At 43.1% G+C, this 15,487-nt stretch overlaps 1 protein-coding gene across 1 annotated transcript in view; it reads left to right on the top strand.

The window, feature by feature from the left end:
• The window catches only part of LOC135208361 (protein fantom-like), a gene marked incomplete in the record, with an annotated part of 187,683 nt that extends 181,082 nt beyond the window's left edge, over nucleotides 1-6,601 (top strand). Inside the window, 1 exon segment of the mRNA XM_064240462.1 lies at nucleotides 41-6,601. Coding sequence (XP_064096532.1) covers nucleotides 41-194 — 154 coding nt within the window.
• Between the last annotated feature and the right edge of the window lie 8,886 nt (nucleotides 6,602-15,487).

Raw genomic sequence — 15,487 nt, 5'->3', positions numbered from 1 at the left:
GCAAATATTTACATGCATTTAGTGACTTTTCTAATTGCAGATATGCATACGTGAATCTCCATGACCTCCTAGAAAAGGGACAGGATCTTCAAGAGGAGGAGTTAGTGGTAGAGAATGCAGAAGATGGCAGTGAAATGGGAATTTTAAGAGTCACTGTGAATATTCTTCATGTTCTTAAGCAGTTAGAATATTAATGACATTTTGTAATTCCCATTTTTCTGAACTGCCACAATATCGCAGTGCTTATTTTGTTGTTAAATTCTCTCTAGTTTTCAACTAGGTCATAGTCATGGGTAGTGGTTCTGGTAAGTTGTAGAGAGCAAGTAATTCTTCCATAAAGATCATGCCTATTTGCAGCAACATATCAATAGTATATTATGATTTAGAGGATATTTATTTTTCATTTTGTCTATACGTACTATACTATCTATTTGGCTTTTCTCTTGGCACTTATTTTTATATAATATGTAATCAGATTATGTGCTTTTGGCTTCTATTCTGCGATTGCATACTGTTGTGAGAGGTAAGAAATGTTACTCAGTACAAAGTAGTCGCAGTATTTTATGAGTTCATTTTGTAAAGATATAGATTTTTATATATAATTTAGACATACTCTGTTATTTTCTTCAGTTGAAGTTATACATGGTGCTATAGAAGGATGGATAGCTCTATACATATATGGGGTTGTCAGATTATAATTGTTTTGATAGGGTTTGTATATATGAATTAGATTTTTATAGCTTTTTATTACATAAATAACAAAGGATCTCATAATTTTTTGGCTTTTACAGAGAAACACAATTTTGCACAAGTTGATATAGTAACAGAACTTTCATAAGTCCGTCCAAACACAAACTTCTCTAGTCATAAGTTGTAGGTTTACTGGAATCTATTGTTATCTAGTCTGAAACAGAAGGCACATGCACATATCTAGATGATCTAATGTTAAACATAATGCCACCTCAGCTTGACATAGTTTGTGGGTCTGGCTTCCCAAGAAGTAATCAAGTTCACTAACAAACCTGGTGGACCTATGTATAGCCTAATTGTTTTTTCCTCTTTTAATGTATTATTTCATTGTAAGATCTGATAAATTACCAAATTTATATATAAACATTATTATTTCATTTGATTACATATATTGTTTTTATGGGAATACAAGCCGAGTGCTTTCAAGTAAAGAATATCTTTCATGCGAATGAACATAGTTCAAGATTAGCTGTATGGTGACACTACTGAGAGAGTGGGGGTTTCCAGTAAATGCCCAGCATGCAGTGTGTCACTTTATCTTTTGACCGAGTTGTGTGAAGTGCTACCGTTCTTACCTATCCTTTGGGTGACTGTAGCCAAGCTTATATTCCTGGATTTTCTTTATTTTTGCAAATTTCTTTTTTGTTTTGTTTTACTTGTCGTCTGTTGCTGTGTTTTCCTCTATGGAGAATAAAGAGAAACGATGTGGTTGTGAAGGTCTAGGGCAACTTTGTGGCTGCTCATGTCTCCTACATCTGTAAACTCACATAAGTTTAATTCTCATTACCAAGGTAAGATCCGAGGCCATTCTTCTCCCATGTGAGGAATGTGCGGATTGGGCTTCTCCTTAGTGGGAAAGGTTTAGCAAGAGGGGGGACAAGATTTAGTCACCTTCACCATTGGGGAGTTTTACTTCACCAGTGAAGTCAGAGAATTCTGTGGGGTCCTTCTTCACCATCATCTATTCCCTTAGCACTGGGTAATCAGTGCTCAGTCTGTCATCTGTCTGAATACCAGTTTTAGCAGAGATAATAGCACAAGGAATATTTTATATTCATCCCATCATTCTCCCCTGCAGGAAGTCTGCCTGCTGCTGCCAAAGAATATCTGCATGAGGGGTTCTAATACTGCTAATAATGGAAAATCCATTTCTTTGACTTGAGAAAGGTCTTCGTTTCAGAACCTTTGCTGACTGAGCTAGAACATGATTTTCAGGAGGTTAATGCATTCTTTTGGGAGCACAATAATCTTGGAAGGGAGACCTTGGCAGCTTGCCAGCCTATGGTTCCTCTACAGTCAGCATCCATCTCGGTAAAACTTGGTCACATTTGGTGTGTGATGTTTTGGAGAACAACTTGGTTTGGAGACTTGGTAGTTGTCTTGCCTCTGGCAAATCATGCAAACTCCTTGCCAGCTGCTATCAAGACAGAAGAGATAGTGCATTTCAGAGGGTACAGTCTGTTAATTCCTCACTTTGCACGCCTATTGCTTTCCTAGAAGCTCCATTCTTGCCAGCACCATCATATGGCCAATCTTGTAATTTTAACCATTCAGCAACACATAAAACACGTTCTCCACAGAAAAGGTTTTGGTTTGTATACCTAGGAAGAATACAAATTACAGTACTTAAAAAATATATTTGGTTTGTTACATAAGCAATCTTATGTCAGGCTGTCTGTTGTATAGTCCTCACAATGTTTAGTTTATTTAGTTTTGATATTGTTATAAATATTGTAATAATAGTGTGTTATGTATATACACAAGGTTTCAGTTAATGATATACAATTGCCCAAGCTCAAGTATATTACATTTCTGATGTTGTAAGGATTTTCATACCAAAGTAAATAACCAAAGCCTTGCCATTGCCATTTATATACTTTCAGCATGAGGTGGAAACTGGTAGAAAATGTGTTAATAAGGTAGTTAACAGGTGGTGATGGGAGTGAGTTTGGGGAGGGGGGTCATCCCTCTGACCACCACCTTCACATTTCTTTTAGCCATGATCAGAACTAGAAGTGTTTCTGAACTCCTGTTTGCCTGGGTTGAAAGCTTGGAGGATGAGTATGTATAACTCATTTCTTGCCTTTTTGTATCTGGTTTTTACCAGCAATGGATAAAAAACACAAAATACAATATTGCAAAGGATGTGATCATCATTGTGGGTAGTATATGTCGCCCAAGGTAACAAACCCCCATTTTGTTTTTGTTGCCTGCAAGGGGGAGGGCTTGTTCTAAGGCTTACCCTTGCAAGGAGTATATTAACAGAGACTCTCCTCAGTAGATTAGGTTTGTAAAAAGGATGAACAACGGCATGATGTGTTCACCAACTTTTTTTGGGGGGGGGTTGGGGGAAGAGAATACTCTCAGTAGCACACCCAAATCCTTCTAGTTCCTTCTCACCAACTTTTTCCATCCCCGTAAGTGCTACTCCTTTGAGGAGTAATAGAAAGGGGCCTAAACCTGATCTTGACCTCTTGTCTTGATGATGTTGCAGTTTCTGATGGAGATGCTCCATGAGCAGCCATGTCGCCTGCAGATGAATCCAATTATGAGACTAATGCTCCTGGTGCCCACAGGAGAAGGATGTCCTTGGAATACCAGATGACAATGTACCCTACCCTGAACATCGCAGATGCCTTCCTAAATAACTAGACTGAAGAGAGGATGGCTTTAACATTGAAGCCCTTTGGAGATGTCCAGGATGTGCCTACTGCTGTTTCAGCTTTATTTAACACTCAATCGTGATTGAGCAGAGTGAGCAAGATAACCTTGTCCTGGTGTAAGCCAGAGTACTCACAGTGGGAAGAGATAGGAGCAGACCTTGAGTTTAAGTGAGCCAGTGTTGCAGCATCAGTTCTGCTTGAGGTAGGCCAATTACTACTTGGTGACCACTTGAGCAAGGCCCAACTCCTCTACTGCTGGAGCAGGGAAGAATCCGGGGTCAGGGACAAGAAAGAAGAGTCCCACTCTGATGGTGACGAGGAAAAGTACCACCATTGCTTCTTCCCTTTTCTCCTGTTTGTCACACTTGGAGGCAACTATGGCTTCTTAACAGTTGACTGTCTTGTTGACAGAGATGATCTTTATGTTCCATTCATGAAGTTAGGCCCTTTGCCTAGTTGTTGTGATCATAGCTTGCATATGGTGGTTTGGAGGTGGAGAATGCTTAGATCTACAGGTTTGGAAGTTCCCTTGCTTCCAGCAGATTTTGGTAAGCTCCTTCCCTCACTGTTTTCATATGAGGGGGCTACTGCATACCAGAGGAGACATGCTTCTACATTGGCACTCATCAGAGAGGGCAACTTCATGCTTCTGGTAGTTTTGAAGAATGTGTACTTTCAAGTAACCCTTTCATCAGAGCTCTCAAAAGTACCTATGCTTCATCTACACCAGTACAAGGCGTTGTTTCAGACTGGCCAGGTGTTTACCTGGGTATTCACATTGGAACCTACTCAAAGGGTATTTACTTATTGCAACACCTGGACCATTTCCTGGTCCTGGCGTCTTCAGAGGTACGACGTTTACAAGACAGAGATTATCTTCTGCAGTTTTTTCACAAGTTTGGGGTTGTGATAAACAGGGAGAAGTGGGATCTCATGACTAAGCAGCAGGCTTGCTTATAAGAGGCATGCTTATAGACTTGGCAGCAGAGAAAGCCTACCCCACAGACTCTCGTGTGAGCAAGCTCAGGAGGCAACAACACAGTTCCTGTCCTGGCAGGAAAAACCAGTTCAGCTTTGGTAGGTGGTCCTAAGAGAAGCTTCTGATTCATGGGCTGTGCCACATCCACTGGCTTCAGTGGCTTTAGCAATGCTGAAGTGCCTCTCAGGATTCTTCTTCCTGACTTGTTCCCCTAATTCTGGAGGTATTGCAAGACTTAGCATGATGAACGGATGACAAAAACCATTTAAAAGGGGTTCTGAAAATTCTCCACCTCTGGAAATGCTTCTTGTTTTCCCTAGGGAAGAGTGAGGTGCACACTTGAAAGGAAGGTTTGTTTCATGTGTGTGGCTGAAGGATGCGCCTCAACGCAACTATTATGGCACACATCAACAAACAGGGATGGTGTCTCCTGCTATTTGTCAGTTGGTGGTGCTGCCTGAATGGGAAGTGTCTCAAGGTCAAGTTGTATGCAAGATACATTCCAGGCAGGCAAAGCATGATTGCAAACAAATGCAGTTGTCAGGGTAAGGTGGTGAGGACAGACTGGTCCCTACACACTCAGGTAGTGGAGTTTTTCAAGTTATGGGAGACCCATAACTTGCAACCAGGTTGAGCAAAAGACTTCCAGTCTTCTGTCCTCAGTTTCTGTACTTTTGGGTGGTGATGGAAGATGCAAAAATTTTTTGGCAACCCTGGACATTTATGCATTTCCACTTTTCTTTAAATTTCTCCTTAGGTTAAGAAATCAAATATTTGTCACCCTTGGTCATCTAATCACTCTGCTAACTCCTTGTTGGCCACATGCCGAGTAGTATCCTAAGCTGTCTCTTCTAATTGAAGTGCTGAGTGAGTTGCTGCTGTGGTCCAACCTAATGTTCCAGCCACACATTAGCCAGGACCACCAGGGAGTACACTTCCTGCACCTTCATACCTGGAGGGTATTCAGTGTTAACTGGGAGAAAGATGTTTTCTCGCATGGCCGCAAAGATGTTTGTGTACCTTAGGTATTCGCCAGCAAATGCGTATCAAGCAGTTTTCTGGGCTTTAAGTGGGTAGATGTAAAGCACCAACCCAACATCAGTGTGATCCTCTCAAAAGAGTAGGTGCCAGGACTCCACCACTTTAGTACTTCTTCACACTTAACTTTTGGGGGAACCAATACCAGTAAACAGCAGAACAAGAATGGAGGAAGGAACCAAAAAGATTCGGTGGTGTCACTGGGGTGTGTTCCTTCCCCCTCAAGAGGCCAGCAAATGCTTCTTGGCCTTCATCCTCCTCCTACCAAATTTCTCCCACTGAGGAGAAACCCAACCAACACCCTAGGAGTCAATCACTGCAGAATACTTGTTGCTCCCAACAGTATTTTTCATGTTTTTCTCCACTCCACTGCAAAGTAAAAACACTGTTAGCCAAATCAACAATTAAGGAAAGGAATCTAGCTAGTAATCAACATTCAATGACTGAGGAAAGAGTGTGTGCAGTAAAATGTTCACTATTCATGTCAAGTGAATGAAGAGTATTTCCTCCCTTTCACCTCCCATAACCACCTGTTAACAGCCTTGTTACCATTTTCAATTACTGCTCGAACTTGCACTAAGGATACTCCTACATAAATGATGATGGTTTGTATCTGTTCTAACAAATTAGTAACATTCAATCAAGATTGACATACTGTACTTAACACAAAATTATAATTAATTCTGAACTAAAGATTTCAAACCACCATGTCTATAATTTACTATTATAAAGTAATATCTGTATAGCACACAGTCATAATTTCTTGATTCTCTTTGAGCTAGCCTGAAAATTACTTTAAAAGGGAGTTTGGGAGGCAGAATTAGAACAGCGAAGTGTTGAAACCACTGGTCAGCATGCTAGGAAAAGAAAAATGGGGATAGAAGATAACCATTAATAAAAAAGTAAAGGGCCTTCAGTACTGTACTACAGGTACAGTGTATATTTTACCTCCATTTAAAGAGAGAACTTGAAAACTATGTGTTCCAGCTAGACAGATGACTGTTTATAGCTCTTTGCATCTTTAACAACTTTTAACTGGGAATTATTCTTAGGCAAACAGCATAAAATTTTATTTTATAAAGGCTATTCACCTAACATCAAATCCTGTAATTTTATATTCAATGTGAAAATGTTTTACTACATTTCAAACAAAAATAAAAATAATGTAAGATATCTGTTTTTTATTTCTTTAGAACCTCCCAAATAAATTCAAATATAATAGTAGCAATTGTTTCAATAACCAATAATCTTTAGATAATTATATACGTATAAACAAAAAAGTTTATGTATGTGTACATGGGGGCTGGAATTGGGGAGAGAAACCCAGAAGGAGAGAGTGTAGTGGACTTTGCTGTGTCATTCGACATGGCAGTAGTAAACACATTCTTTGAGAAGAAAAGGGAACACCTAATAACATATAGGAGTGGGGGAAGATGCTCCCAGATAGACTACTTCTTGTATAAAAGGATAAAGCTGGTGGAGGTCAAGAACTGCAAAGTTATTCCAGGCGACCAAGTAGCCCCCCAACACAGACTGCTATGTATGGATTTGAAGTTAAAAAGGGAAAGAAAAACCAAAGCTAAAGGGACAAGGAAAATTAAATGGTACAGATTAGAGAAGGAAGGGGATAAGAAGAGAGAGTTTTGGAGGATATTGATATGGGGATTGAGAATGTTCAAGAATGGTGGGCACGAAATGCAGCAGTAATAGGAAGGCATGGAAAGGAGCTGCTAGGAGAGACATCTGGTATCATATGGGAAGAAAAGGATAGTTGGTGGTGGGATGAAGACATTGAGAAAGTAGTAAAAGATAAGAAGGAGGGAAAGAAGCAAAGCAAAGATGGGAAGAGTCACAGTCAGTGGAAGACAGAGATAGGTTCAGAGAGAAACACAAGGTGGTAGCCCAAGCTAATGCAAAGTCATATGATGGTGTGTATAATGAGCTGGGGACAAAGGAAGGATTAAAGAAGATGATCAAGCTATCAAAGGCTAGAAATAAGAGCATCAAAGATATTCCACATATCAAACAAATAAAAGATCAAGATGGTGTAGTACTTAGAAAGGAGGAAGACATTGTGAAGAGATGGAAAGAATATTTCGAACAGTTGATAAATGAAGAAAATAATAGACTAATAAGAGAGGATGGGCAAGTGAACATTGGCATGGTAATGAAGTTTTCTAGGCAAGAGGTACTAAATGCACTGAAGAAGATGAAGAATGGGAAGGCAACTGGACCAGATATGATTCCTGTGGAGGCATGGAAAGCATTAGGAGATGAAGGAGTGGATATACTGTACGATCTTATGATAAAGATCCTTGAACAGGAAAAGATACCAGATGAGTGGCGTGGGAGTATACTGATCCCAATTTTTAAAGGGAAAGGCGATTTTCAAGAGTGTGGTAATTATAGGAGCATTAAATTGATGTCCCACACTTTGAAGGTACTGGAAAGGATGATGATGCTAGACTGAGAGAAGAAGTACAAATAGGTAAAGATCAGATGGGATTTATGAAGGGAAGGGGAACAACAGATGGTATATTTTGTCTGAGGCAACTAATGGAGAAATTCGGGGAAAGGCAAAGGGTATTCATTGACCTTGAAAAGGCTTATGACCGAGTCCCGAGACAAGAGGTATGGAGGAGTCTGAGGGAGAAGATGGTGCGATTGATACAAGATGTACCGGAATGTATTTACCAGAGTGAGGAGCAGTGTTGGGGAGACAGAAGGTTTTGAGGTGAGAATAGGTTTACACCAGTGGTCGGCTCTTAGCCCATTTATCTTTAACATAGTGATGGATGTTATAATAGAGGAAGTAAGGGAGACAGTACCATGGAACATATTGTATGCGGATGATATTGTTCTGTGTGCAGAGAGCAGGGAAGATCTGGAAGTGAAATTGGAAAGATGGAGACAAGAGGAATGAGAATAAGTAGATCTAAGAAAGAATATATGTGTACCACCACTGAGGGGGATGATAGAGAAAGTATTCAGCTTGGTGAATAGCAAATAAAGAGTTGACAAGCTTAAGTATTTGGGATCTTTTGTTAACGCTGGAGGAAGTATGGAAGAAGAAGTAAAACATCGGGTACAGGAAGGCTGGAACAACTAAGGAGCAGCTGGCCTGTAGTTCTTTGTGACAAAAGAGTACCACTTAGGTTAAAAGGAAAATTTCACAAGACGGTGGTAAGAACAGCAATGCTGTATGGTACAGAAACAGCAACCATGAGAAAAACAGAGCAGAAGATGGATGTGGCAGAAATGAGAATGCTCAGGTGGATGTCTGGGGTGACAAGAGAGGATAGAATCAGAAATGACTACATAAGGGGGTCGACTAAGGTGGTGGAAGTATCAAAGAAAGTGCAGGAGGGGAGGATGAGATGGTATGGACACCTGTTGAGGAGAGATGAGGACCACGCTGGGAGACATACTATGGTGGATGGAGGTTCAAGGAAGAAGAAGAGGGAGACCAAGAAAGAGATGGAAGGACTGTGTGAGAGGAAACTTACATGAGAGGGGAATTGATGAGGCAGAAGCGCAGGGTAGAAATAGATGGAAACGGCTCATCCGAAATGGCGACCCCATATAAAAATGGGAACAAGGTGGGCAGAAGAAGACTGTATATACAGTACATATATAAAAATAGTATAATGATTATCCATATTAATAGAGGCAAGGCCCTGTTGGGTAAGGTCAAATAACACTACAGGGGTAAAACAGCAACTCCATTCATTGGCTCTTCCTTTGTCAATATCACATAACCATAACACTAAACATGCCTATAAACAACTACCATAAAAAAAGAGCAGGGCCATTTTTCTCTGCAAAAAAAAGTCTTTTTGCTATCATACATAAAACTACCTACTATTTTGCTTGGTATTAATAACAACAGTTAAACAACCATTTTTCTCTCACTTACCAGTGTGCAGTGTCAAAACTTCATACATTGGGCAAACTTTTAAAAACAAGTGAGGAGGTTTAAAAGTCGTCGTCGTCCTCCTCCTCCTAACTTCCTCTCCTCCAACAATGTACCATTGAGGTCCTGTGGCTCTTTGATGTCTAGAAGGTCCTGGTAATAGAGATGCAGCAAAGAGACAACAGATTCTTCAATGGATGAATCTGGCACATCAACCTATGCAGGCCTTAAAACTTAATAGCTGCAATCTTCAACTCGGCACCACAAATGTGCTTGCCAGCCATCCACTGCTAATGAAACCAGATCAAGGTTGACTATTCATTGTCCTCATGTAGCTGTTTTGCCATGACCATGTGGACCCGACTCCTTGATGTATTCTTCCCAAAGTCCATTGCGTACCTCTTCAGCCTGTCAAAGGAAAATAGCAAGCAAGGTTGACCATGCAATGCCATACTCATTCATGATACCTACTACAGACCAATTTGCCTCAGATCTCTCAAAGATTTCTATTTTGTAGGGTCTATTCCTTCCTCCCCCTCTTAAGATAAGGTGGGACCATACAAATACTGCAGGCACTGCAACAAAAGTTTTGGGGTAATCCATTGCATATAGAAGCACCTGCAAACAATTCAAACAGGTGACTGACCACCCACAGCTATACACAGTACTACACAGGGAAAAATTCTCTTCTTACTGAGATATGTTTATGAAGCTCTCTATCAGCCGTTATAGCACAAAAAATCAAAATGATGCATGCATTTCCACCATTAGTGAGAAACTTACAAAAAACAGGGGTGCTTCACCACCAACGATCACATAAGAACAATAGCTTGAGCACATGATCCGTTAAGTGAAGCCAGCCGTGAGCACTACATACACCAAGATGTCGGTGGCTGGGGTTGACTCACCCTACTGGCGAGCACTATCACAGAAGGTGCTGTTTGCCTAGCCCATTGGTGTCTTACCCTGTCTTGTTGTCTTGTAGACTGCATTAATGCACACAGCTTTGCAATGCCTACTTCTTGCATTGCTTTTGGCTGCTTCAACAAGGGAAAGATTGAAAGCATTATGTGCTTATCACAGGTGAGAATGAAAATATCAGCTAAACTATGCTAACTACTTTTTTCAAAAAATATTCAAAAGATTTAACTCTTTAGCTACAACGTTGTTGCTTTGGTGACACCTTTGCCCTAAAAAGAAAAAAACTTCATCACAGTTACTTTTTCAAGTCACTATTTAAAACTCGTATGAATATTTCAACTTTATTTAACTGTAAAAAATTAAAAGAAGCAGTTATTAATGTTTTAAATGATTTTGTTAGCATTCATAACTTGCATTTTTCACTAATGTCAAGTTTCAAAATTTAAAAATGTCAAGTTTCAAAATGTTATCTTGTTACTAAGAAGGTTAGATTACAGAATACTTGATAAGCGCACATTGAAAATTTCTACTATGAGCCAGGCTTGGGATTTTTACCCTATACCAAGATGCTGCCGATGGCTACATCTCCCATGATGCTTGTTAAATGGCTGTGCCCAATCTATTTTTCTTATGCGATTGTTGTTCACCACTCACACACCTACCATAAGCTACTGAACTGATGACATATGTATCAAGCAACTGACAGCGATAAAGTGACATAGGACAATGTATCTAGTGACGTAGCACTTTAGGCCAATAACAATCTCGAAAGCTCACTCTGTCTCTCTCCCTCCCTCTTTTGCTTTTTAATTTTAATTGGTTTTTCATAATTTTTTATTTTATGCAGCGAAAATAACTGCATCCAGACATAAATTAGAAATGATAGGGGGGAGAAAGGAAAGTAGGCATGTACTGTTTGTGTGCGTTTTATTTGCTGTACAAATTAAGGTATACATATTTCTTAGCGTGTATCAGTTGTTCTCTATTTTTTCCACATTGGCTTGATTATTTCATTACAAGTTACAGTACAGTACTATAATATCCTTTCATAAAATGTGGAAAACACAGTAAATGTAGAAAAAAAAAAGAAAAAACAACAAACAGCTCATATGAAGTCAAATGCCTGCCTACCCCTCTCTACCAATACTGCATTGCCACTCACTCCCAGATCAGGGAACTCCTTTGCCAGCACCCACCTTCCCAAATACAGTGGAACCTTGACATACGAAAGTCCCAACTTACGAAAAATTCAAGTTATGAAAACATAGATGAAGATATTTTTGCCTCTGCATACGAAAATAATTCAGGTTTGTACGATATGTTCTTCGCCATGCGCTGCCGAGCATGCATCCGTTATTGGCAATTCTGTATACGCTGTTGCGAGTCAGTTGGCTCCCGAGTATCCTGTAATAAAGTCCAGTCTCCAGGACGTTGTGTCATTGCAAACCCAACATGGCGCAGTGAGTAGGATAAGGACCAACCATGCCCCAGATACGTCGACCACCCCAGGCCACGCCGAGGCGTGCCTCACCTGCAATGCCAAGGGCCTTGTCACAGGCCGTCATGCAAGCACAGACGTTATTTGCAGACCAGCAGCGTGCCATCCGTTCCCTTCAGGATGCCCTTCCCGGTTTTCACAGGAGCACGTGCCGGTAAAGTTCCTGTCTCTGCTGCCCCTGAGAAGTGTGAGGCGGTAATGTCTTCGGCAGCGTTCAGAATTTTTTTTTTTTTTTTTTTTTTTTTTTTTTTTTTCATGGTATGCGAGCGAAGAGATGTTGCGATGACGTATTGGATTCACCTTAACAAGTTCCCGCCGCAGGATGTTGTCCTGCACATTAGGCTCAACTGTGTACCGGCGTTGCAACGTGCACTGGACGCTCGGTATTCAGATGCCAAATGGAATGCCCTCGCCCCACGACGCGGCTCTGGACGCCATCGGGTAATATTGTGTTGCGGTCGTCGAATCAGGCAGTTCAGTGGTCTGAATTCTTTGCCCTCGCACAAGGGCGCGAGGAATTAGTGAGCGACTATTTTTCGAGGTGTGCTCAAAGGCCACCGACTGTGATTTTGAGTGTCCCAAATGCGGGGAGTGTTTAATAGAGTACATGCTGTTGCGGAAAATAATGGTAGGCTTCAGTGACCCTGTATTAAAGAGGCATGTTTTTCAGACATGTGAGACATTTAAGAGTGTAGATGCCCTTCAGGCACTGTGCTGCACTTTCGAAGCTGCACGCCAAGATGTCGAAAGTATCCCACGCGTCGCTATCAGTGAGAGGGGGGGGGTCTGCTGGCGCCTCGAGTGATGACGTCACAGGCATTGATGACGTAGAGCCAGACGTCGCGGTGTTGCGCGGCAATTCCAATGTGAAGCGTTGCGGAAATTGTGGGGGGCGCCATCCCTTTGGTCGAGCGTCGTGCAGCAAGAGGTATAACAGTGCCACGGGTGCCAAAAGGTATGGGCACTTTCAGAAATGCTGCAGGAATACGAAGAAAGCGCCGCTTGCCTCGAGTTTAGCGATTGTTGCAGACACGCACCTCTCCCCCCACCCCACGATCAAGGCTTGTGTTTCCCATAGAAACGGGAATTCAGTATCCACACTCGTTGTAGCAGACACAGGAGCACAGATCTGCGTTGCCGGACCCACGATTCTCTCAAGACTGCAAATAAATTCACTGGAGTTGCAGCCGCGAGCAGGTCTGAGGGACGTAGCTAATCTGCAGAGTGAGATGTCTTGGATCAACGACATGCTTCATTGATAGGTGGGCGACGCACGAAGCAGGAGGTTTACTTTGTGCCGACGGCCAAGAACTTCTATATATCGCTGAATGCTTGTAACGGAGCTGGGAATAGTACCCCCTGACTTCCCTCACCCCTACCATCTCGTTGCATCAGCTGATGTGCTTAATGAAGACGTCGCACGGCCTAACTCCCCTAAGACAATGAAGCCAGCCACCTTACCCATCCCGCCTGTGGAGGAGAATATACCGAGACTTGAGGAGTGGTTATTACGGCATTTCTCTTCAACAACCTTTAATACAACCAGGGAACCGTTACCTGTCATGACGGGCAAGCAGCACCACATCCATTTGTTGCCTGATGCCATGCCTTATGCCTGTCACACGCCCGCGACAATCCCTAAGCATTGGGAAGAGGAGGTCAAGGCTCAACTGACGAGGACGTTCGGAAGGGCGTGATAGAACCCGTCCCAGTGGGTGGGGGATGCAACGGAATGGTGTGCAAGGATGGTCGTTGTCGCCAAGAAGAGACGGGTCAACCTCGCCGCACAGTAGACTTCCAGCGCCTCAACGCCCACTGTCTTCGGGAAACTCATCATACACCGGCACCCTTCGACATGATTTCAAGCATCCCCATTCATACGTACAAGACTACGGCGGACGCCCACTGGGGTTTCCATCAAGTGGAATTGGACGAAGACAGCCGCCCGCTTACGACCTTTATCACTCCAGGGGACGATACCGTTATCGTAGAACACCCATGGGCCACTGTTCGGCGTCGGACGCCTACACAAAAAGGTTTGATGATGCCCTGCAAGACATCACCAGAAAGCATAAATGCGTTGACGACACTTTGCTATACGATCACAGCATTGAAGAGGCGTTCTGGCATGTATATGAATTCCTGTCAACGTGTGCCTCTGCAGGTATCACACTCAAGCCCGAGAAGTTTAAATTCTGCAAGAGAGGTCACTTTCGTCGGTTATTACCTGGGATGGGAGTCATACAAACCCGCAGACGAACGACTAGACGCCATTCGTAACTTCCATATGCCAGAGAAGCCCTCCATCACGGATATTAGGTCGTGGTTCGGGTTCGTGAATCAGTTAGCGCCCTTCCTTGCAACGGCGCCATCATGGAGCCCTTTAGGGACCTACCTCCCAGAAAGCCCACCCACTGGAAAAAACGTTTACTGGGATAGTCAGCTACGTGACAAACTCCGGCAGGCACAGGAGGTCATCTGTCAATTAGCCAAGGACGGCTTGGCATATTACGACAAAACACGCCCTACGACGATAATGACGGATTGGAGTAAAGAAGGTATCGGGTTCATAGTCCATTCAGCAGTATTGTATTTGTCAGTCAGCTGACAGCCCCTTTTGTTGCAAGGGCGGCTGGCGCCTTGCCCTGTGTGGTAGTCGACACCCTCACCTCCTCTGAAGCTGGGTATGCCCCCGTAGAAGGAGGGCCCTGGCAGTTACCTGGTGCTTGCGGAAGGCCAGGCTGTTCCTACTTGGGTGTCCTAATCTCACCATCATCACGGACCACCGTCCTCTCGTCAAGCTGCTGGGTGACAGAGCCCTTAAGGACGTCATCAACCCGAGATTATTCAACCTGAAAGAGAAGACACTCCAGTTCAAGTTCCACATGAAATACCTGCCCGGAAAAAGGAACACTGCCGCGGATTTTCTTTCAAGGTACCCGACCATGCGAGCACCCCCGCGAAGCTTCCGAGTGGGATTTGGAGGACGACATTCAAGTGGCAGTGGCATGTGCAACCGTGGCCGCCTTGGAACCGGATATCATCGTGTTGGATGAAGACTGCGTAAGGAGCGCCGCACTAACGACCCTGTATATCAGTCTTGCTTGCAAGGGTTGCAGCGGGCGACTGGCCCCAACAGAAGTCGCAAGAACTCGCCTGCCTTCGCCCTTCTTCAGCGTTCGGGACCGGCTAGCCATCAACCAGGATCTGGTGACATACTCAGTGGACCAAGGATGTGTTCGCTTGGTTATACCCGAGGATTTACGCCGCCAGGTAGCTGCTAACCTACATGCAGGACACCAAGGCCTCGACTCGATCTTAGAAGGGCCAGGCAGTCGGTCTATTGGCCGGGAATAGAAGGGGACCTTCAGCATTGCCGCGCCCGATGTACTTCATGCGATGAACATGCCCCCTCACTGCCTCCTGAAGAAATGATACACACGCCGCCTGCGGAATATCCCTTCCAGCAAGTCGTAGCAGATATGTTCCAGATAGAAGGCAGTGTATACATGGTGTATGCCGATAGACTAACAGGTTGGTTAGAAGTGGCTCATTTCCCCAATGGTGCCACGTCTAACAAAATCAGTAATCACCTTCGATCATATTTCTCGCGTTGGGGAGCCCAGAACAAATATCAACTGACGGAGGCACGAACTTGGCCAGCGAGGAGATGGAGGCCTTCTTCAAGAGATGGGGGGTCAAGGTCCGGCTGTCGTCGGCCCAGT

Source organism: Macrobrachium nipponense, chromosome 35 (genome assembly GCF_015104395.2).
Source record: "Macrobrachium nipponense isolate FS-2020 chromosome 35, ASM1510439v2, whole genome shotgun sequence".
Classification (NCBI taxonomy): Eukaryota; Metazoa; Arthropoda; class Malacostraca; order Decapoda; family Palaemonidae; genus Macrobrachium; species Macrobrachium nipponense.
The sequence above is the reverse complement of the archived record's forward strand: the minus strand, read 5'-3'. Positions and strand labels throughout refer to the sequence as shown.